This window comes from Anas acuta, chromosome 2 (assembly GCF_963932015.1).
Source record: "Anas acuta chromosome 2, bAnaAcu1.1, whole genome shotgun sequence".
NCBI lineage: Eukaryota > Metazoa > Chordata > Aves > Anseriformes > Anatidae > Anas > Anas acuta.
This window is the reverse complement of record NC_088980.1, coordinates 9,920,312-9,944,026: the sequence shown is the minus strand read 5'-3', so window position 1 is coordinate 9,944,026 and position 23,715 is coordinate 9,920,312. Positions and strand designations below refer to the sequence as shown.

At 36.6% G+C, this 23,715-nt stretch overlaps 1 protein-coding gene across 2 annotated transcripts in view; it reads left to right on the top strand.

The window, feature by feature from the left end:
- PTPRN2 (protein tyrosine phosphatase receptor type N2) overlaps positions 1-23,715 on the top strand; it is a 644,732-nt gene that overhangs the window by 396,829 nt on the left and 224,188 nt on the right. For both annotated transcript variants that reach the window (XM_068673455.1, XM_068673456.1), the window contains exon 12: positions 10,539-10,603. In XM_068673455.1, the coding sequence (XP_068529556.1) occupies positions 10,539-10,603 (65 nt within the window). The remainder of the gene's footprint in view (positions 1-10,538; positions 10,604-23,715) is intronic.

Genomic DNA, 23,715 nt, shown 5'->3' with positions numbered 1-23,715 from the left:
CATGTCAGTCAAAGTTTACCAGGAAAGCTCGGAAAGTACAAATGGAAGATTTTTTGCTAATGAGGCACATTTTGTCAAAAGGATGAAGGAGTACTCATAAGAGTGCCTAGCTGGCATTTTAAGTGACAGTAAATGTTTTTACCTGCAGGGCTACCTCTTGATAAAGAGTATTAGTCCACAACCTCCCACTCTCAATTAATCTTCTTCAGTTCTAATATTTCTTCAGTTTCTTAATGATTTCTTTTTAAAAATATGACAGAAATGCTTTTCTTTCTGAATGTGCAATTTCCCCACAAAGTGGACAGAGCTCTGAAATACAGAATGGCATTTTGCCCAACGAGAGGTTTATAATCTGACCTATAATCCACTAGGGTTGAACTGAACCTACAGGGAGCAGGGAAACCCAGGTATCCTTTTTAACACTTTGTAAAGAATTCTGAAAAAATGTTTTCAGAGCATTGTTAGAGGAGAGACAATGCCAGCAGAGACTCATGCCAATACGCACTGGGTTAAGCCTACTGCAAAAGAGAGATCTCCCCATCACTCCAATTACAGAAAAGGAAAGCTTTGCCTTTGCTTCCAGCAGTTCTGGGAGAGCTGATCATAGTGCCCTTTCCTGCCATTTCTCCTTATTTTAACCCCTGCCAATAAATCTCTTCTGCTCCTCTAAACATTAAAGCGGGGAAAGTGCTGCAGCTTTTAAAGGATTTATAAGGCTTAACTGATCACATCATTTCCTGTGCCAAAAAAAAAAAAAAAAAAAAAAAAACCATAAGAGAAAGAATGCTGTGTGGATGGATGTTGCTTTGGTATCCTGCGATTTTATTACCTAATATTAATTGTCATTTTATTCCTGTCTGTAGCTATTCACTTTCTCCAGATGTTTGGTAGATTTAAGGCCATTTGCACAGGAACCACCTGTTAGTTTTGTGTTGCACAGTGCTATACTCTTGAGGTTCCTGGCTCTGAGAAGAATAGGTGATACATTAATAACAATTAATAATTAACAATAACAACATTAATACTAATACTAATACTAATACTAATACTAATACTAATACTAATACTAATACTAATACTAATAAATAGTTATTATGTAATAATAATAATAGCGATAGTAATATTTTGAGTATGACTTCAGCAATCCTTTCTGCCTAAAGTAAGGATGGCTGTGGGAAAAAGAAAATGTAGAAACGTTCACTGTTTTTTTTTGTGTACAGGATTTGTACTTCTGATAGCTACTCAACAAACTCCGAAGAAAAGCCTTCTGAGACTGGCAATAAGGACTTTAACCTTTCATTGTAAAGCTGTCCCCATGGCCTGCAAAGTAACAATTCTTCACATACATAGGTCTTTTCCATTAAATCCTTCTCATCATTCTTATCAAATGTGCATACATGTGCACACATGCATATGCAAATTATATAAATGCATTTAGGACTCAGTCATTTCTGTAGACAAGCATTCATCCTCTTTATTTCGTACTTCACCCATCCAACAGTAAACATGATGCTTTTTTATGATGTGATTAAAGTGCTCTTAAAAAAACATTGGGCCGGTATTTTGGAATTTACAATCAGGTTTTCCAGAATCTTCCACTTTTTGCTAATTTGTTTTTTGAAGTAACTCTTTTAAAGTTTACAAAATAGCCTTCCAGATTTTCATTGTAATAGTATTATGAAAAATCATTATGAGTAATGATAGGCAAGTTAACATCATCCCTGTTCACTCCCACCTGAAAGCTTTATTGTGACTCTTGTTACTAGTGGCATCCTTGGTAATAAATATTTTCATTTTATTCTGAGGGCACAGCAAATAGATTTTGTTAGTGAATGACCTTGTGCATTAGCTGTGTTATTCATGATTTAGTGAACCAGTCAGTTGAAATATTGCTAATGTTTTCCCAACTCAGTCTTGTTACATTTGTGCCATGAGGATGACATTAAGTGTAGTTGCAGATGAATAACAAATAGCATGGCTTGTAGTCGTGTTTTGGATCATTAAAGAAATGAACCTAGAGGGTACTGCTTTATTAACTGTGGAAGTTGAAGAAAAAAAATGGGAAAAAAATGACAGTTCTTGCATGTGTATTTATTAAAAATAGAGACAGTTTGGCATGCTGAGAATTAGTAGTATTGCCCCTTAAATTTCTCATATACCAAAGCAAACACGCTACAGCATCTACAGGCTGTAGTGTGCTTTACACACTACCTTTCAGGCTGTTAACATGAGAAGTCTCCAAGTGGTATAAACAGGAATGCTAAAAAAGTATAGCATAATGAAGATGAGGCTTAACGGCTAGAAGCCAATATGTGTACTTTTAAATATTCTGTGTTGTAATACCAAAGAGGGTCAGTGTACTTACCAGGATAGTCGTCAGAGGAGTGGAACCCTACTATAAATGAGCAACAATAGTTCTTAGTTCTCTTTTCCTGAGTCTTTTCATTTGTTTCATATTGAAAAAAAATAATGGAAATGATAGAAAATGTAGCTGGTAGGCTTCTGGAAGGATGGTCCAATCCTTTTCCTTGCCTCAATGACATATCCATTTCAGAGAAACCACATAAGTGCAGTTAAAGTCCAGATAGCTGTAATTCTTTAATTTCTGTGAAGCTGCAACCATCATAAGTAGCAACTTCTGAATCACTTTGCTGGTTCTTTCTGCTTAGAAAACACCACAATTAATATTCTTAGAAAAGAGAGAACATGCAAGAAAATATATTTTAGATATTACTCTCCCCAGACACTAGGTAGTTAGACATTTTTGTTCCCATTAGATGGAGATAGCCATAGAAACTTCTAATTTTTCCACTTTTCCTAAAATGCTGAAAGGACAAGGAACAGATCTTACATAGCAGTTTATATTTTTCAAGAGTACAGACAATGCCTATATGAAAACAATAATACACAGAAAGGAGATGCAGTGGATATCCTGAGGGACTAAAATGAAGTATATGGAAGGAGAAAATATTCAAATAGAAGCAAAAAGCAGATACACAACTCTAGAATATGTAGCTGTCCTTGAAAAGCCAACTAACTGTTATCTCAGTGTTTGATTTTTTGTAGTATTTTCATCACAAGAAAATTAAAACAATCTGTTAAATCCTTAACTATAAATAAAAGAAGGCAGCTAAACTGGTCTTCTATAATGCTATTCCAAAATTCTGTTCATTTAAAAGGAAAAAGAAGCAGCTTTGGCCTTAAGCTCATTTTATGGAGTGTTATTTTCCACAGTGTTGTGAAGGTGAGGAGGCAAAGCCTTCTCCGCACTAGGAAAAGCTGAGAGAGATCCAGATGGTCCTTCTTACCCTCCATCCCCTGGGACCACAAAGCTTGCCTTGTAATTTGTAAATGTTAAGGCTGAACATATGATGGTGAAGTTTAATGTTAAGCTGACTGGGACTTTAAAAAGTACAATTAAAATGTTGGTCTAGACATTAGCAATCAGCCCAGAAAGGAAATCACTGAGAAAAATGGTCTGCACTTGCATCAGTGCTCATGCTGCATTGGTCTACTTGAATATATTCTGCTCTGGCTTCTGCTCAACATGCTGCAGTGTTTTATATGAGTTTTCTGTATGGAGATAACAAATTTTGATGTTTTGACTTCTGATTCCCCATGGTGGAACAACACTCTTGTTGTTTGTTTGTTTGTTCATTTTCTGCTAACACAGGCTGAACTGTAATATTTACCTTTATTTACCTATTTAAAGGTAATATTTATCTTTAGCTGTAAATATTGGATCAATATTTTAAGTATGGAAGCAAATTATTATACATACATACACTGTATAAAGCATAAGGAGTCATGCAACATGTAATTATTACTGATAAAGTGGTTAACAGTATTAAAAGTTGTCATTGTTGAAAAATCATTGAAGTAAGTTCTCTATTGTAGAACATACACTACTAAAACATGGTTATTTTTATTCTTAGAAATATATAGTATATATATATATAATACTCTTCTGTTGATGCATATAGACATATAATTTAGGAGACTATTTTTGAAAATGGGTTTCTGAAGCTCTGCAAGACAGTATCTACAACAGATAAAGGATATGCATTTCTACAATGCTAGTTCATATAAACTGGTATTGTTTATACTTCAGGAACACAACCCTTGCATTGTATTGGGTTTTCTTGGCAAGGGTTTGGTAGCAGTGGGGCTGCAGGGTTGGCGTCTGTGAGAGGAATCCAGAAGCTGCCCCAAGTTGATACTGTGCCTTCAAAGCTCTTCTCTGTAGCTGTTAAGTCTGTAAAGCTGTTTTACTGCTGAAGTATTTTGGAGCTTGTATATATATGTTTCTTACAAGGGTTTGCCTGTGAAAAAAAAAAAATGGATTGGTTGACCCAAGATATTTACGTATGTATCTCATTTATATGATCATATATATTCATCATATATGTTTCTATATGATGAGAAAATGATACCTATCTCAAGATGAGATAAGTCAACCTCCGGTGATACCTGTTTGCTCCTTGTGATTAGTGAGGGAACTTTAACTGACATTTTAATTGAGACAGATAGAGTAAGCAGAGAGGGATCCCACTATTAACATAAGTGCTCCGGGGAAATGCAAGAATATTATTTAATATATACCAAACTCCTTTACTATAATTTAAATATCATATTTTAAAATAGTAGTGTGCTCATTTTAAAGAACAGTTACGAGAAAACATATAATTGAGCAGCTATTTATTAAATCAGTAAAAATAAATCAATACAAGCAGTCAGGCAAAAAGAATATGCTTAAAATACATGTCTAATCTATGCAAACAGATAGCTATGTGAGGTCCTGATATATTAGATCTTTGCAGCTCTCAGCTTCAATATTATCTGTCCATGGGACTTTGGGGACATGGGAGGTAAATGTTTTAGAGAAGAAAAAGTGACGTCATTTTAGTGAAAGGGTTTAAAAAAACATACAGATCTTGCTAGCTACTCAAGTATGCACCAATTTTTCTCTTATGGGAGTATGCAGTGCTATTTACCTGACAAATTGAGTTTTTGTGTATTTTTTAACAGAATTAAAGACAAACAGAGATGGAAAATTCCTTGATTGTGTACATGTAGATTTGTCTATCTTGTACCAAAAACTGTGAGATTCCAAAGGTGCACTGGGAGTGGTGAACACTGCCTGAATTTCCATCTGTTAGTTTTATTGGCTAGAGCAGGTTGTAAAGGATGTGTGCCCTGAAAATTGCTGGAGATGCAAACGATATTTTAAATTACTCCAGGCAGCAAGGTACTGCGTCTGAGCAGATTGAAAGCTGAAATGTTGATATCAGAAATTAAATTAATGCACGTGAGATTGAAACAATATCTAATTAAAATCATTTGAAAAATGACTTGAAAATTGAATATGACATAATATTTAGCAGGCTGTCGCTCGTGCAGATATGTGGCTTTGACTTCTCTGTAACCATTTTCATTCTAGGCCTGGCTGCCAGTTAACTAGAAATTACATATGAAGCTACAATCTCACTTCATCACCCAGTAACAAATGGAGGACAAAATACCTTTTGCCCACAGCCTGTAAACTTACTTGTCCATCACTAACTGAATTGTAAAATTGGGTAAAGGGAACCTTCTTCTCATTGTATCTACTTCAGTTAGTCATTTTTTGTTCCTAGCTGTAGCATTTTGGATTCTTATGTTGTGTTTCATGACTTATTTACTTGCAGCCTGGTTCTACTCCTGCCTAGGGAGAAGAGTTTAGAGGGTGCATCTCCTAGAAGGAGTGCCCAGGGAGGCGCATAGGTGTATGCTGTTCTTCTGAACATGGGGGTACCTAAGTATCTAATTCAAAGTTCATTAAAATGCACTTTAATTACTTCCAACAACAACAAGTACAGCAGGTGGGAAAACCAATATAACATATCCAGATATCCAATATTCTAAAAAACTTAGAGAGTGCTGAACTGCCTGTGTCTTTTTTAAATCTACTTCCTTTCATTTAGTGGTGTGAATGCCTCAGCAGTTTCAGGAGGTGCATCAACCATGCAAAAGCAGGCTTACTCTGGGACTTCTCAACAGAAAGGCTGAGCATTATGGGAATCCGTTTTCATTGAATCACAAGAGACAAAGGCTTTTGTATCTGCCGTGTATGCAAGCCACCCGTGTGCATGGGTCCACCAGGCATAAAGACAGACTTTCTTGTTCACTTTATAAAAAAAAACCTTTCTATATAATCTGAAGGTAGGGCAGGGGGAAGCAAAAACTAACTAACTTGGTGTAAATAAAGGCAACATCTGCTTGTGTTAGATTTGGGAAATGTGTTTAAAAGTTTAAAGCTGTAATAAATACCATCTCCCTGGATTTTCCTTCCTCCTTTTCCCTTTTCTTTCCTCAAAGACAGGAAAACAGATGAAATTGTTCTGAATGTGTCTTTATGAAAGGGGCATTGCAACAAAAATATGGAAAGAGGACGATTGGTATAGAATTCATCAGACAGTAAATCTGAATTAATTGCTCTCTATCGTTTTATTGACTGGAGGTCCAGTCAATATAGTTAGTGAGTCCAGGGCATGAATTGACTTATTCTAAAACGGGCATATAATAGAGGTCAGGGGAATTGTATGTCTGTAAGTACTTTTGTTTTTTGTGTTTAATTAGTTAAAACACACCCTCAAAGTAAGATTCACAGCAGAAAAATAAAGTTTCCTAGTGAGTGACACCATCTTCCCATAAATACTTTTCATTCTTAGGATGGTTTCTTCCCTGGAGTGGGTAAATCCTGCAGCACTGCAGGAGATGGACTGCAAAAGCCTTCTGCAGAAACCCTTCCCTCATCCCAATTGTGCTAGTGTGCACGCCGCTCCCACAAGTACGCCGAAGGGTGCAGTTGTGCTTGGCAACCTGCTTTAAAGCAAAGCTTTGTGAACTACTCATTTCTTAGTACTTTCTTCTTCCAGAAGTGCTGTAATGAGACTGGAGGTCTGCTCAAAGCCATCTGTACCTTGCTTCTCCTAATAACCAACAGGCTCTGAGGTCAAACCTGCCAATGACAAAACTAGGCACTCAAATTCCTGACTATGCCACTGCCAGATAACTTTGCTGAAGGAAATAAATGTTAGCCCTCAGAAAACACATCAGACCTCCCTCCGGTTAGTGAAGACTATGAACAGTGACAATCGCTACCCTTAAACACTCAGTAACACCCTCATCGTGCTCTCTAATAGAGCAAAGCCATTAAGTTGTCCCCATTGTAATTTAGATCACAGAAGAGACTTCCACAGATTTTTTCAGGTTAAAATAACTGGTATACAGAGAGTAGGCAAAATTATTCCACTGTAGCTACGTGCTTAATTATATGGAATACTGCATAAATTGTCAAGTGCAAAGAATTATTCTGATAAATTAAAATACTAATTAAATAGGCTATTGCAGAATTTTGAGAACATTATAGGGCTCCGCTTCTCCAGGTAATTTGCATATCCTTCATCTAGTGAATTTAATTTAAAGGCCTCCTTTTTTGTGTGTTTGGAAGCCCTTTTTGTTTCAGTGGAAGATTAAAAAAAAAAAAGGAGATTTATATGTAGCTAACTGGGTTAGGATTTTTTTTTCTTCTTTCTTTCTTTATTTATTTATTGAGTAGCTATTTTTATTATTCTTCTTTGCTGATGAGTGTGCATGAGTCCTGCATTATTATTTCTGGACCATAAGCCATGGCCATAAAATATCAACTTTTGTGGAATGTGTAATATACCATGTTACCTAGGATTATTGTTTCTAGTTCATGACATTGCAGCAGAAACATTGTCTGCTGAATATTTGTATTGGAGTACAAACTCGTAGGTAGTACACTAAAATACCCTTTAAAATGTAGACCAGTTTTCAAAGGATTAGTAGATTGTTCTAAATATCTGAATCTAATATCCCACCACTCCTTCCTCATCTATTTATAGGCTATTGACTGTGTTTTGTCTTAAATTCTCAACTACAGATAGCAAAAGTTAAGAAGTTCTATTCAATGTTCAGCAGCTTCAAGCAGCATCTCAATATGTGGTTGACGCTTTAGCCTTGGCACCGCTGTTTTTGACAGAATTTGTTGACCTTCCTGAACTGCTTGTGGAGTTCAAGGGTAGCTAAAATATGCTTCTGTACATGCCTGGAGTGAAGATGCTGGAGACAGTTGGCTGTCTCTCTCTCCACAATCTGACAGTGCCTGAGCTTGACCATTTTCAGGTTCTGATTTAATCAGTAACACATCGTGACTTCATGCCTCTTAATTTCAGCAGGGTTTATGTTAGCATGACTGTCAGAGCTGTCCTTTTTCTTTTAGCCAATATCAAGGGGGAAGGGAGTGTTAAATACACTTTATGTAGAAAAGCTTCAGAAAATAAAGTCTGCAGGAAACCCGTGAGAAGAAGGTTGGTCAAATATGTGATAGTAATTACAAAACCCAGTGATTCAGCAGACCTAGTATTTTCTGTCACCTATTCGTGTGATAGAAAATTATACACTGGGTTTTAAGCCTTTTTGTTCACTTGTACATCATTTATTTTGCAGCCACTTTGCTCCGACATTTTATTTATCCCAAACTACTGAAGAATGATTTTTCAGACTCCAGTTTATTTGAAGGATGCCACAGAGCCTCTTGTTTTTATAAATCTTTTAAATTTTTGCATTTGTTAGAAATCTGCCGTTATATGTTGGGTGAGAGACTGTTGGTGTGCTAGATTGGCACATCTTTCAATGACGTAGCACATCCAAAGAGGCAAATGTCAGCATGGCAGGTCATCAGCCATGCATGAAGCAACACAGTCCAGAGTCCATCTCAAGGATGAAAATCAAGCTTGTTTGCAAAGATTTACTTTTTGGAAATTCCTACTGTACAACATATATAACAAAAGAAATACTAAAAGTCTCAAATCATGTGATCCAGGCAGCTCTGCTTGTAGTGCAGTCCCAGTGACTCTGGGTGGGATAAATATGTTTGTGAATGTGTAAAGCATGGTATAACTATTAAGTATATGAGTATTGTGCCTATTTTTTAGGCTCAAATCCAGCAAACCATGTGTTTGGTCTAGGGACTCCATGCTCCCATCAGCTCATCAGATGGGTCAAAAAGCTGGACAGAGCTTTCCTCTCCATTTAAATCATATGAAAAATTCATCCCTTGATGGAAGAAGTCAGGAAAGTTTCTTGGTATTACAATTGCTTGAATTTTTACATTTGATTCTTCGCACATATGAAGCCTTACAAAAATAATTTCACATTTTGGATATATGAGGTGAAAATGAGACCTGATGAAACGACTCACCTCTGATATAAATTTGAGTCATTTGGGTTGCACTTTGGACAAACTAAATAAAACATCAGCTCACAATATTGTTTCTAAGAACTGTCTGCTGCAATGTGAATTGTTCTGAATGTTTCAAGCAGCAGCAATTAAAGCGTATTTTTCCAAAATGAAAACAACAAAAATAATATTTTTTTTCAGCAGTAATTTAACTGTTTATGATATATTCTGACACACTTCTTGTGCTTGCTGGTAGGAATATTTCCCTCAGCCAACATAAACTGAGAAGCTAAGTCTATCCCAATTGTACCAGTAATCAATGGAAAGAGAAGGGTGCCTCCTGATGTGTGTAAGATATGTGGAATGACTCACCGTATTAAATGTCCATCTCTTTCCATTGACTGCAGAGAGAACCTAGATGACTCACTTGGATTAGATAGTCAATGACTAGATGGCTAAAGTGAGGAGAGTTTAATACGGCTGTAAGGTTTCATTGTTATTAGTAAATAAAACAGGCCAGGAGTCTGTTTTTTTGGCCAGGAGTCCAACTGACACAGTGTGCATCTAGATAGTTAACATCTTCCTGTCCAAAACAGGGTGACCTTACCCATACTCTCAGCTGAAAATAATCTCATACGTGTTTAGTATGGGCAATAGTGCTCAAGTCCATGCCCAGGACATTTTTAGGTTACAAATATAGATGTAGTTTTAGTTATTACTATCTCTATTTTATATTTCTATGCTATTTTATGCTTGATTATTTTTGGACGCTTTTACTGATATGGAAGCTGATAAATATGAAAAAATCTCAATTTTAGAAAGAAAAATATTGTGCATCACATTCCAGTGTTGTCAGATAAACTATTTATCTTCCCTGCTAGGTGAGACTGTCATTTATTCTGAAATGTCTTACACAGTGACAGTTCCGTTGTAGTGGTAAGATGCTGCTCTGCTCCTTGCTGCAAGAAAGTGTGAAGCTTCTACAAAAGAGAACTTCCCATATATATTGTGCATGTGTTAAATATGTGATACTCTGTATACAAGGGAGCAAGAATTAATTTGACTTGCTTTTTTATATAACAGTGAACAATTAATGGCACACTTATGTATTCAAAACACTGAATAGATGGAGTTGCTATCAGGGAAAAATATTCCATAGATGGTGTAGGTAGGGACTGTCATGAATTTGATGATGGAGGATAGGAAGGAAGGTTGGTTATATTATAAGTGCTGCAAAAATGTGCATATTTCAGCTTTCCCATAACTCTTTCAATCTTAATTTTCCTTTCAGCCCTGAACAAAGAGAAGCTTGAGAAAACAACTGGGCTGAGAATTTTGCAGACTGGCGTGGGGGAGGTAAGTGGCTTGGGGGCATTTTACACTCTCAAAAACATTTTAATTGTTGTGTTTTTTTTTATGAAATCCTGGAGCTCATGAACGTTTGTGAACTACGAGTCTGATAGTGCTAAGGGCCTTTTTATGATACAGTTGCATCTGTCAAAATACAATCTGCTGCACAAATAGCACTGTATCCCACAGAGAAAAAAATACCATCCTTATGAGGAAAGTGAAGCCGGCTTTCAGAAATGCAGTTTTTTGCTTTGTTGTATCACAGGAACAAAATCCCCAAAGATGAGCACAGCAATTGAAGTCGTTGTATTATTCCCCTTGGTTTTGTTGGAGTGGTAGCTCATCTAGATCAATGAAAGTTTAAATTTGGGGTAAAGTCTCTTCAGCTGTTAGAGGGAATCTGTCAGTGAATGATTTGGTTATTTTGGATGCAACTTGAAACATAAATAAAACGTGTCTGTTATTATGGCGATGTCACTAAGCAAAAACTCCACTAAGCAGTTCATCATTTATTAATAAAGATGATGCTATCTGCTAAGAACCTCGTATGAACTACAGTTGATTGCTAATTCTCGTGCTAATTTTGTGTACACAGTTATCTTTTTTTTTTTTTCCTTTTAAGTAATTTTTCTAGTGGTGAATGCTCATAGGGCTAGACAAATGCCTTTTTCTTGTGATTACATTATTCTAAGTATTGAGAATAATGAATAACTTGTAACATACTGAAGGAATTCAACTGTGTTTTTTTTTCCTACTGATTTTCATTTTCGATATTTCTGTTTTTTATAAGTTCATGCTTAAGAACTTACCTTGCCAGTATTTCTGAGATTCTTTGTATAACTTTATTTTCATTTTGAAAAGACTTGGTCCTGAAGAGGCACCATCAGTAAGACATGCTGAGATTCTTGGGGTCAAAACTGTAGGAATTTGTTCTTCAAAAACAATGTAGGTAAAATCATTAGAAAATGAAAGCCAGCATCTCTCCTTAACTGAAACTGATTTAACTAGTTGAGGGATTCAAGGGTGCCTCAACTCAAGAGTTGGGAGGTGTATCCTGGAGCATGAATGCACACCTCAGGATGTCTTGACTTCAGGCCAAAGTGAAGCTTGTGTTTGTGGTAATCCCAAGCCTTCTTTTCTGGTAAACAACAGGAGAACTACGACTGTTGCTTATACTATGAAAGCCATATCATATTACATTTTGTTACCCAGAATTCAATGGAATTCTGCATGCTGATGAAATACCCCCATGTATTTCACCTAATTCCTATCACTGAATGGATTCCAGCTGGCTTACCATTAAATGAACTGTTATTTTATACATATAATATAACAGTCAATGGAGAAAGAAAGCACTTTCAGACATTTGAAATGCAAGGAATCGCCACCTGTTAAATGCATCATGTTGTAATAATATGGTTGTTGTAACCATGGTAGTCTAAGCATGTACTGGCAACATAGCCTCGAGGAGCTCTAGTAGGACTGAGAAAAAATTAAAGTTTTTAGGCTAGAGATCTCCTTACTCTGGTTCTTGTGCTTGGGCTAGTAAAAGTAGTCACTCGTCACTGCAGAACTCACCTCTCATATATTTAGGTTATCATATTTTTTTAATGGTGACACTACTTGATTTAATAAAGCCTTTTGACAGAAACTTGTGTTTTACACTCTGCCAAATATGTATTTTTAGAATGCAAAAAGTGAAAATGAATTAACAAAAGAGAAGAAGACATTTGAGGCCTAATATATTGCAGATTACATTTGGAAAAATTAAGGTGATGGAAGAGCATTTATTCAGCTGTTTATATATATTTTTTTTCTGTTAGATGTGAATTCTTCCAGCTGTGTATATTCCTGTTTCTAAGTCTTATCACTTATGATTGTGTACAAAATGAATACATTTCTGCAGTCTCACCTACATGAAAAATAATGGAGTGCTGTAACCAAGTTGTTTCTTTGTTGATAGAGTATCAGATTCAGTTTACTTCAGGTTAAATCAAACTATGTTAATCCATTTCTGCAGTTTGTTATTGATTCATCCTGGTGTTTAACAACATCGAAATAGCAAAGTACATATTTTAACACAATGAAAAAAATATATTGAATAAGGATATTTTTAGCTTCACACTGTAAGAATAAATTTATATGTAATACTAACTGTAAATCTCAATCAAGATACTCAGATAAGAAGTACTTAGAATAAACTTCAGTTTCAGAATGAGAAATGGCCTTTTTGTTTGGACAGTAGGTCAGATTCATGACAAAATTAATGGATATAAAATCTTCACATGTGGGACTGTAAAATAAAAGGGATTATTTTGTCTGGCAAGTTTCATATCTGAAATAGCTCAAGAAAAAAATGGCTGAGATACTGGTGGCAAATGGAACAGCTATATAAACAAATACAGAAACTGTTCTAAGCTCAGCAATAATTCATGTGTTGCTCTGGACAGTGGAATCTGGTTTAGGTCTTGGTCTCTTATGAACAGGATTTGTGCTAGAAACATTTAGATGCCAGGCTTTTGGTGAAGGAAACTCTCTCTTATAGTGAGGAGAAATGTTTTGGTAGAAGGAAATGTTCTCTCTCTTATGGAGAGGTGAAATGCTTCTCAGAGCTCCTCAGCCTCTCTCTCAAGAAAAGCATTTCAAAAGCAGCAATACAATTCACGCCAAGTTTACTGAACCATTCAGGCAACTCTGGGAAGGGCTGATGAATTCCTATTATGCCACTGCATAAACATGTGCCATACAGTCATTAACAATATGGGTCTGAAGTTTACCACTGTTACAATGCACTTCATTATCCCTATGTCATACAGAAGATTTCCACAGCCTCAGTGAGTCTTTCGGATACCGCTGAATTTAGCTGCACTGTGTAAGTTTAGAGTAGGTTCTGGCTCTAATTCAGGAGGAATAAAAATGAGTTCATTATCTGCAAGAAAAGCAGTTCATGTGCCAGGACATTAGCTTAAAAGCTCTATACATTTCATGTTAAGGTTTGGATGATATATATATTTCTTCTTCCTCGGGGATCTTCAAAAGCCACCTGGACATGAACCTGGGCACCCTGTTCTAGGTGGCCCTGCTGGAGGAAAGGGTTTGGACCAGGTAACCTCCAGAGGCCTCCTCCAACATCAGCCATTCTGTGATGTAGTGCAAGGCATGGTCTCGTAACTAGTGCAGGTAAGCAGAGCTTTTAGGTCATTGCAGAACAACAGACCCTTACTGCAAACAGACCCTTTTACAGCAAATTTGCTTCAACATCTAACATTTGCTGTCAGAATATTCAGGGTTCTGGAAAGCCATAGAGTTGGACTGGGATTTGAGGTGCTGTGCATCACTCCTAAAGAGCTAATTATTTTGGCACCTATCTCTTTTGTAAGATGGCTATTATACCAGGAAAAACAACAACAACAACAACAACAACAACAACAACAACAACAAACAGTAATAACTGCTGTAGAGAAAACCAGTGCCAATGTAAAAATCCTGAAGATGTGTGCATTGCTATAGTACCAATTACCTATGACATTGTATTTTCCAAGACATCTATTTTCTACTCACAGTTTTCCAGCACCTACAACACTCTGAAACTCCTAAATGGTAGCCCTCCAAGGTTTGCTTGAGTCATTCTCAGACATTGGGATGGGTTGCCCAGGGAGGTGGTGGAGTCACTGTCCCTGGGGGTGTTCAAGGAAAGGTTGGACGTGGTGCTTAGGGACATGGTTTAGTGGTGACATGGGCGGTAGGGGGATGTTTGGACCAGATGATCTTGAAGGTCTCTTCCAACCTTAATGACTCTATGATTGTCATGTATGATGTTTGTGCATCACAAATTCATCATGAGATTTTCACACCTTCCTGGTTATTCAGATAGGATGAAGATGCCTTTGAGGTATTTTCTTTTGATCTCCCCCTCGTGAAGCAAATCTCTGCAGTCCTAAGGTCACCTTTAGTAGTTCAAGAACATCCCATGGTTGAGTGTATGTGAAAGTGTAAGCATAAATATTGTGGTATCTGTGTCCTATTTACAGAATGCGATAAGAGGCTTGGCACTGGTAAGAAGCCTGAATGTCCAAACTGCAGGACTCATTCTCCTGTCTCCCGAAGTGGCAGGGAGTGTTGTGTCCCATGTGGAGGGAGCTGCATGACTCCAGCTGAGTTCAGGGTTCAGCAGGGCTGGGATCCCCATCCCATGCAGAGGTCATCCCGCTGGGCTTGTACCCAGGAGCTTCAGCAGGCACCAAGATCCACGGGCCCACACAGAGTCCACTGGGCGACCTGGAAGTCCTTCCAAAACCTTTAGGAATTTAACCACTTTTTTTTTTTTTTCCTCGCCTTTTAAGCACTTTGAAATTATTACAAAACCATGGTATTTCTCAGTTCAGTGCCACTCTGAGTTTAGCTGTGATCAGCATTTCTCTGGTTCAAGCCCAGTTCCAGTTCAAGAAATATTCAAATGGTTGTTCAAATACATGCAAAAATAACTGCTTAAGCCAGCTTTCAGCTGAAATTTCCACAATTTCAAGTCAGGGTCTCCAATGGCTCAAGAAAGCATGTTTCAAATCAGTTTGGGGGGGCTAGGAGTGTGATTTGAATAATAATGTGTCTGAATTAAGGCCCAAAACAAACCAAGGGAATGGCACAGTCTCCGACCTGGTAAAACAGCACCCACCCTGGAATATATTATTTTAAATTAATACAAAATATACTTATCACTCAACCTGTAAATATGTTTGTAGAATTTGAAACATTTTTCTAACATTATGACCGATATACAAATTTAAAAAGTTTTTCAAACAAAGCAGAATTAATCCAAAATATACGTGAAATGAACATTTCACCATATCTATGGATGTTCTAAAATAGATCAGTGATGTTTTGGTGTTATGGGATATTCACAATTATAGAAATTTTGATAGGCCTAGAATTATATTGATATTGCATAAAGTGATGTTATTACAATAAACAAAATAAAAGTGCATTTAAAAATTCTAGTTTTTTCTTTTGCATTTCCAACTAGAATTTGCATTCTAGTGAGGCTAGAAGATTTGCAATAATAATGTGCAATCTTTGTGAGAGGTCACATTTCTAAATTATTATCTCTCATTCCCAGATTTTGTCATTAATGTCTGTGTATCCAGATGTGATCCAGAATGATATTGGAGTTTAGTTCCTTTAAAAAAATAGAGTGAGTGAAGAACTTGACAAATCATTTGCTATTGCCAAAGAGTAAGGTACCATTTGTTTTCTGATTTTCTCTGACTGCTGAGTAGCATCTCCAAAGGTTGGCTTTTGGCTTGCAAAGCCCAAATTATCCAGGGACCTATTCTAGCTGACTTTCTTACAGTGCCATCTTTGCAATGCTCCTGATGTGCAACAGGTATGTTATCCAGAGGTGGTGCACTGACATAGAAAGGGACATTGGACCCAAGGTCACTTAGCTCTGATATGGACAGCAATGTAGCCACGGGTTGGGGGGGGGAGGGGGGAGGGGGAAGGACAAAAACAAAAAACTAACATAACTAAGGGATCAAAAAATCAGATTCATTTTTTCCTTGTTACTTGCAATGTGTGATCACATATCCTGCAGCAGGCTCTCAGTGTTGGCTGTTGCTAATTGGTGTGGCTGTGTTGTTTAAGAGTTGAACGGGGTTTTCCAGGAGGACAGGGTTTTGGACCAACAAACATTGCTATGGGCAAGGCACGCTTCAGGTCACAGATGGATTCTTTGCCTTATGGCATGTAACTGTAGGGCTACGGAGACAGGAAAAATAATTAAATGAAAAACTTCAAGGAGTACAATCTTTGAAATATTCTTGGCAAAGACAAAATGAGGATGATTTACTTTATTCCCTCTACCCCCACTCACAAATTTAGATTCTAAAGCTGTGTAACCCTTAAAAACTCATAGATTATATATTAAATAGAATGCTACTAGTAATATACATCTTTTATGGAGTCTTACTGACAGTGAATAATATCGCACTCTTACAGTTTTGTGAATATACATGTATTGTAGACTGATACTAATCAGAAGTTGGTCATAAAACAGCATTTAAAAGTAATGCTTCAAGGGCTTTAAGAAATAAAGCTAAACAGAACATTAAATTTCTCCAAAGAGAATGATGGAGCTCTATGGCTCATTTATTTAAGATCTTGTATGTTTTTGCAAAATGCATTTTAGCTAATATTTAGAGATAATGTTAATGCTATTTATTAACTATTCATTATGGTACATAGCCCACTAGAGGGCTGCTTTTCTAATAAATTGCATCCAGAGTGTTAATAAATGGCAAAATAAAAACAAAAAATATGCAGCATAATATATATATATTGTTTTACCCCATTATTTTGTCATATACCTTCTGTGACTGCATGTTGTATGCAGGACATTCTTAAACAGTACAAATCATGGCCAAAACTCTGCAAATATTTTGAATATGCTTAGCTGTAGATGTATCGTTAGACTTCCCTTTTAAGCTACTGATAAGTTTAAAGAGATGCCTGGTTGCTACTGAGACTGTCTTCTGTCACATATCACACCATCTCTGGCTGTGGAGGGGCAAAATTCCAATATTTATCCCCTGTATTTGATTTGAATATTGCATAGCAGAGGTATTTTGACATCTGAGTGACAGGTCACAGCTTCAGTTTGAAAATCAGGTGTCAGTAGTAATTTCTTTTCTTGTGCTCTGATTGTGACAACGCCCTCCACCTTCTTTGCAAATTTGTAGAGAACACGACAAGAAAATGAGGAGATTATAATGTTAAGAAAAGTATAGCAAACCCGATTTTCAGAGACAACACTCAGTGTATATTGATTTATGTTTTCCTCATGAAATATTGTAAAAAAGCACAAGTATTCAAGTGTCATGTTGGTTCATGAATTCCTTTACAGTAGCACTGTGTGATTTAAAGGAGCAGAAGTGCCAAGTGATGTGGCAGTTGCTATGGCAACTACAGCAATTCAATTTTTATTCAGTATCATGTAAAATGAAACAAGATACTGTTTGCCTTGTGGCTTCAGGAACTTATGCATCCTACCCATGTTGTTTCTTTTTGTCTTTTTTAACATTGTTCCTTTAAAAAATAGCATATGTTTGTTTTAAGCATTTGTCTTTTTTTTTTTTTTTTTTTTTTTAGGCCATGTCATGCCACTGTTTTTAAAGCCAAGCACTGCTTAAAAAACATTATAGATCTGCAGAGAAAAAGATTTAGATACTAGCATTGACTACATAAGCAAAATGCAGTGTAATTCTGCTTAAAAATCAATGTTATTATCTACCCTATGATTTAGCAGCCTGCATTTGATATATTCATAGAGAAGATATGTAAGGTCTTTACGTAGGAAGATGTGATTGTTTGTACTAGATATCTTACTGATTCATGAAATTCAGCATCCTCCCTCTACCAGCAGCCAGCTCGTTGTGACTCAAAGGGAAACAAAATTTTCATTGTGATGGGATGGCTGGGGAAGCTGCACATGAAGATTAAATTCTGTTCGATTGTGACAGAGTTGGTCAGAAATTTTGGGAAGGGAGATCCTGCCACCTCCAGGGGGTGGTGCTCGATCCTGGGAGGAACACATGGATTTCAAGCAATCTCAAATACATATTTGGTAATCTAAGGTGGGGAAGAGGTGGCAGTTCCCATTCCTTCCCCATACCTATAGCAATACGTAGGCAACAAATGTTCCCCTGCAAGTGTCTAAGCCTAAGCAAGATCCCAAGATCCAGATCAGGGACCATCAATGACAGGCAGCTTCACTGTGATCTGTTTTGGGCATTATAAACATTAAGGCATCTGTTTTCCTTAGAATTCAAGCCTGAGTTGCAGGTAGTGAATCAGCTTTTTTTTTTTTTTTTTTTTTTTTCCTTGTATCAGCAATGTGTTTACTGAGGAAGTAGTTTAAAGATTTAGTTAGGCAGATGTTTGTGTTGCTTTCACTAAGCATAGTTTTAGTTTTGTTTGTATTTTGACTGATATCAAAGGGGAATGCTGCTTTTTAAATAGGACTGTGAATTTACTGAAATTGTAACTCAAAGTTTTGTGGAAACATTAAGCAAAGTAATGGCTCATGAACTGCAGAATATCAGATAGGGCTCTTTATTTTCACTTTAGCACATGCAGGTATCTCTGATTGGCATTGCTGAACATTAGGCAGAGGCACTGAGAAAGTAACTTACTTTATAGCTATACACTGCTGCTCCAGAAAAACACCCGTATCAGTGAAGAATTGTATGTGCCTAGGTACTGCACACCAAGACCTGTACAGGTAAGTGTGAGCACAGCACTTTGGCATGCAGGAAAACAGCTCCTGGGTCAGTATGACTGCTTTTAGTGCAATGAATGGATCTATCATGGAGCGATTTTTCAATGTGAGCTGAGGATATCAAGTGTTTGAGCATCAGAACTTGTGACAAGGAAAAGGGAGGTGATTCTGTGCCACGGAAAAATGACCTGGTCCATTTATGCCTGAGGATCATTGTGGCAGACAACAGTTCAGTGTGCACTTTGCTCTTGCAAAAGGATGTCATTTTGTGAACAATTTCTTTCTCTGGCTCTTTACCTTTAGCAGGTGGAGTAATGACTTCATTTCACAAATGTCAGTGCTGTTTTTATGATACTGGTTTCACTTGGTTGTTAAACTGTTAATTTACAGATCTTTACTAAGTGAATGCAAACAAATCCTGGTCCTCAAAGCTCTGATAATGCACAATGTTTGAATTTTAATTTCCAGTCCATCTTAGATTATGGTGATGAAAAACAATATTTAATCCCTTGTTAACACATGAATAAGCGGAAACTGTCATTTCCCACCAAACAATAACGGGATTATCTCAAGAACTGTCAGTTTATGTGAAAACATTATGTTGCCCAAATTTTCATAAAAATTAGCAGTGGGTAATATTCAAGATCAGAGCAATGGAAAGAGGGAAATCTGCATTCATGGTAATAAATATTCATATTTGTCTGCTCAGGAGATGAAAATCTAATCAAGGGGCTATTGATGCACTGGCTTTTTTTTCTTCCTTTTTTTTTTCTTTTTTTTTTTTTAAACCAAGATGTTTCATCTAAATTGGGTTTGATATGGAAATTAGTCTCACTCCAAGTCCTCCAGGCCATGAGCATGCTGGGATAACACTGGAGGTGTCCGGTACATCAGATGTTGCTGCTGGCATCTGCTTCTACAGACAACAAACACAATAAAATAAAATAAAAAATTGACAACATCTCAAGGGTCAACCTCCCAGTGGCATAGGGTGTTGGGTTGTTCCCCCTATCCCTCCCCCAGACATTTTAATTTTATCCCAGTTAAATCCTCAGTACTGCAGGATTAAAATTGTCGGCATTTTTTGCTTTTGTTGACAATTACCATAAATCAGAAGACACTCTGCATGAAGCTTAATGAAATATGTATGATCTAAAAATGGGAAGAAGATAAGTGCAGTATGCTGCTTTAGGGTTTTGTGTGTGTATCTATGTAGCTGTGTGTTCATATGCACAACCTGAAGAGCTAACCTTTCTGACTATTTTAGTGTTGTGCACTGAATGGAAGAGTCGGGCAATTAGCAGCTGGAGAACAAAATAGGTTCTTTACAGTAAAAAATGTATTACATGAATAAAATTTATTTTCATTTGTTCAAAAAGTGAGTGTAGTATGCTTTCTGTATCAGTTAATATATTCAATTAATACTGTTAAAATATTCCATTAAAAAATACATCTTGAAACTGTATTTTTTGTCTCCAAACAGAAATCTTTGCCTCGTCTTTTTTTTTCAGATTATTATTTTATTTATTTATTTATTTTATTCTACAACAAGTACACATGGTGTACTGGGAAATGGTCCGAACTGGGAAACCCAGTAGTTGTACATAGCTTCTTGTCCTTCCTTGTACTTTCTGTGATTTTTATGACCTAGTTTTTAAATTAAATATATCATTAAGTTCCTGATATTCCAAAAATTTACACCTGTATGAGAACATCCTTTTATAAGAGGATGTTTTGTTTTCTTAGATCTACTTACTTAGATCTACAAGTGAGTGTTACTGGCCACTTGGCAGTACCATCTGGCACTGATCACTGTGCATACAAAAGTTATGGATGACCAGTCCTTTTAAAACTCCAAACAACACCAGTAAGCTTATTTAATTCCTGGAGACATTGTCCTACATAAGGTATGGTTTTTAGATTTGGAACTGGACAACAGTCATATCAGGAGCATTCAGTTTTATTGCCTGTAGCAGGAAAGAGCAGAAAGGAAAGATAAGCAGAGACTGCTCTGAAAGAAAGGGTATTCTTGCTGACCAAAGGAGGAGAATAGCTAGAATATAAATATTGCTTGTTGAGGAAGTTGCATCCTTTCATTATCAAATCTATAGCAAATAGAAATACAGAGATATGGCTTGTACTATTTCAGTATTCCAATAATTTTGCAGTAAATCATTGATAGGCAAGTATAAGCAGCCTGCAGAGTGTGGTGCGCTTGCACTGGCAGACCCGGTATCTTTTAATGCATAATCTATACTGACATCTTTGTCCAAAATATTTTCCAGAGACTTTATCTTCCTAATCAACTGCTTTACCAATCTTAAAAAAAATAGGGAAAAGAAAAAAAAGTGCATGTGGCATATACGCAGATGGGTATTCAAGAGCATACAGGTGTCTGGCACACAGGTGTAAGAAACTGTAAGGCCATTTAGATATTTTATTGGAAATCCCATTATTTATTCTTAAAAGAAAGAGTCACCTATTTGTCCAGTGCCACCTGCACTAGAAAGACATGTGCCTGAGAGTATTAATGATCTCTTCTGTTACCCATTTGACCAGAAAGGTGCTTAGACCAGAGCTACCTTTTTATGTTTCCACAAGACATTAAATTGGTTCTTTTAAGGTTATTGTCTTCTGCAGCAGAAGAGCAGCAGATGAGGCTGTACAACTTGATTCAAGTTCTTCTTTCACTTCACCATCTTACAGGTTTTGCTACTTATCTTAGTGTAAATAAAACCTGTTTCATCACCGAGAGAATAAGGAATGCTTCATATGTAACTAAGTAACTTTAACTACAATAGATCAATATTTAGGGTAAAAGATCTAATCAGTTATAGTAGCTTCTACTGAAATACTGATTTAAATTTAGCTCAAGTAGAGAGATGATGACGATACATTGTTTAGAGAAGCATTAAGCTGCAATACATCTCAAGCAAGAGGAAAAGCAATACAGTGTTTCCTATAATTAATATATACAACACTGAGTACTCACACCATTAACCTCCATAACCTATTTTAACTGCTTAAGATACTTTGTAGTGAGTAATGTCTTTGGGTTCTCACCACAGGCATGGGAGAGACAACAGGTGCTCCACAGCCCTCAGCCTCCTCAGTTGTCCCAGGCCCCTTTTCTAGCCACCTTCTTGGTGGACAGCTGCTACTCACACTGACTATTAAAGTAACACAGGTAGCTTATATGTGGGTGCTATAATTTTCCCCATAAAAGTACATACACATGTTCAGAAGGACACAGTTCTGTGTGCTGCAGAGCTTTTTCATATTCTGGAGCATTCGTGGTTTCCATTTAAGATGAAATCAAGTCTCTACCTAGTGGTTGGGTTGTTGTTTTTTGTTGTTGTTACTGTTTGTTGTTTTTTTTTTTTTTTGGTGTGTTGTGTGTGCTTGTGTGTTTGTTTGTTGTTGTTGTTTTGTTTTGTTTTGTTTTGTTTTGTTTTGTTTTGTTGTGTGTTTGGTGAAAGCACAATAGCAGAAAGCCAGGCTAGACTGGAATTCTAGGTCCTCATGCAGAAGGAAGAAGGCTCAGATTTTCTGCACTCCTCTTCCTCCAAGTCTCAATTCAATGGAACAACCATCATTAACTGCACTGGGTAGTAGCCTCCTGTGACTGTTTCACTTTATGCAGGTGTTTTAATATTCTGGACTTTTTATGAGAACCTGGGACAAATGGGTATTCAATATAGCTCCTTGTTCACACCAAGATGCTTATTCTGAGTCAAGCATGTGAAGGCTTGAACTTTGATTTCCCACAGGAATGCTCTGACACTAAGCTGTAGATGTAGTAAAGCTGTAGTAAAGCTTTCTGTCACCCAACTTTTAACAAAAAGTCAAATCTTTGGCATGAAAGAAATTCCTTGTTCAAAGTTGCCTTCAACCTGTGTGGATCCAAGAAAAAAATCATTCTGTACCAAACTGATATTTCCTTGTATAAGTCATTTAATTAAAAAATAGGCTGAGTAGATTTGAGTCACAGGGGCATTACGGTAACACTTTCTAAACAGGATTGGGATCTCACTGGGTACATTCCCACACACAGAGTAGTAGAAAAATGCTGCCTTTGAGTGATTACATATAATCACTCGAAAAGTCAAAACTAGAAAAGAAAGGGAATAAAAATTGTCACTGTTCTTGTTTTAGAAATAAGGTTCTGAGTTATATTAAATGAAATTGCCTGAACTTGAAAACAAGTCTGTGAGAAATACCAAAGCCCAATCCAGTGCCTGAACCAGATGCTTACCTTTCCTGTCCATTAGTATGCAATTCCAGGAACATCAGGAAGAAAGCTTATCTTCAGACTTGACTTAACAAAATGTTTTAATAATCCTAGCTGTGAAATGCTAGGAGCTGATCTTGGATTTTACAATAAGAGACAAAGTGGCTGCAGTATGGTATGGTATGTAAATTATATGCAAAGTGCATTGGCATGCAAATTTGAATGCTAAAAGGAAAATCATTCTTTTTTAAATCAGAGAAGAGTGTTTTTCACCTATAAAAGCCAGAATCTGCCAGCAAGTTTTTTAAAACAAATTGTCAGGATTTCATTACATTTTGAAACATATTTGTCTTTCAATGCAAGATAATTTCAGCTCTTTCTAAACAATTTCAATTTCTTTGCTGATACCAGTGTTCCTGTTTGAGCATGAGGATTGGTCTAGATGACTTTCAGAGGACCCTTCCAACCTTTAACCTTTCTGTGATTCCATGATTCTGTGAAGTAGACAAAAATGATAGAAGTTTGTTGGATAAATAAGATCTTATGAAGGTGCCAAAATAAAATAAAATAAAATAAAACAAAATAAAATAAAATAAAATAAAATAAAATAAAATA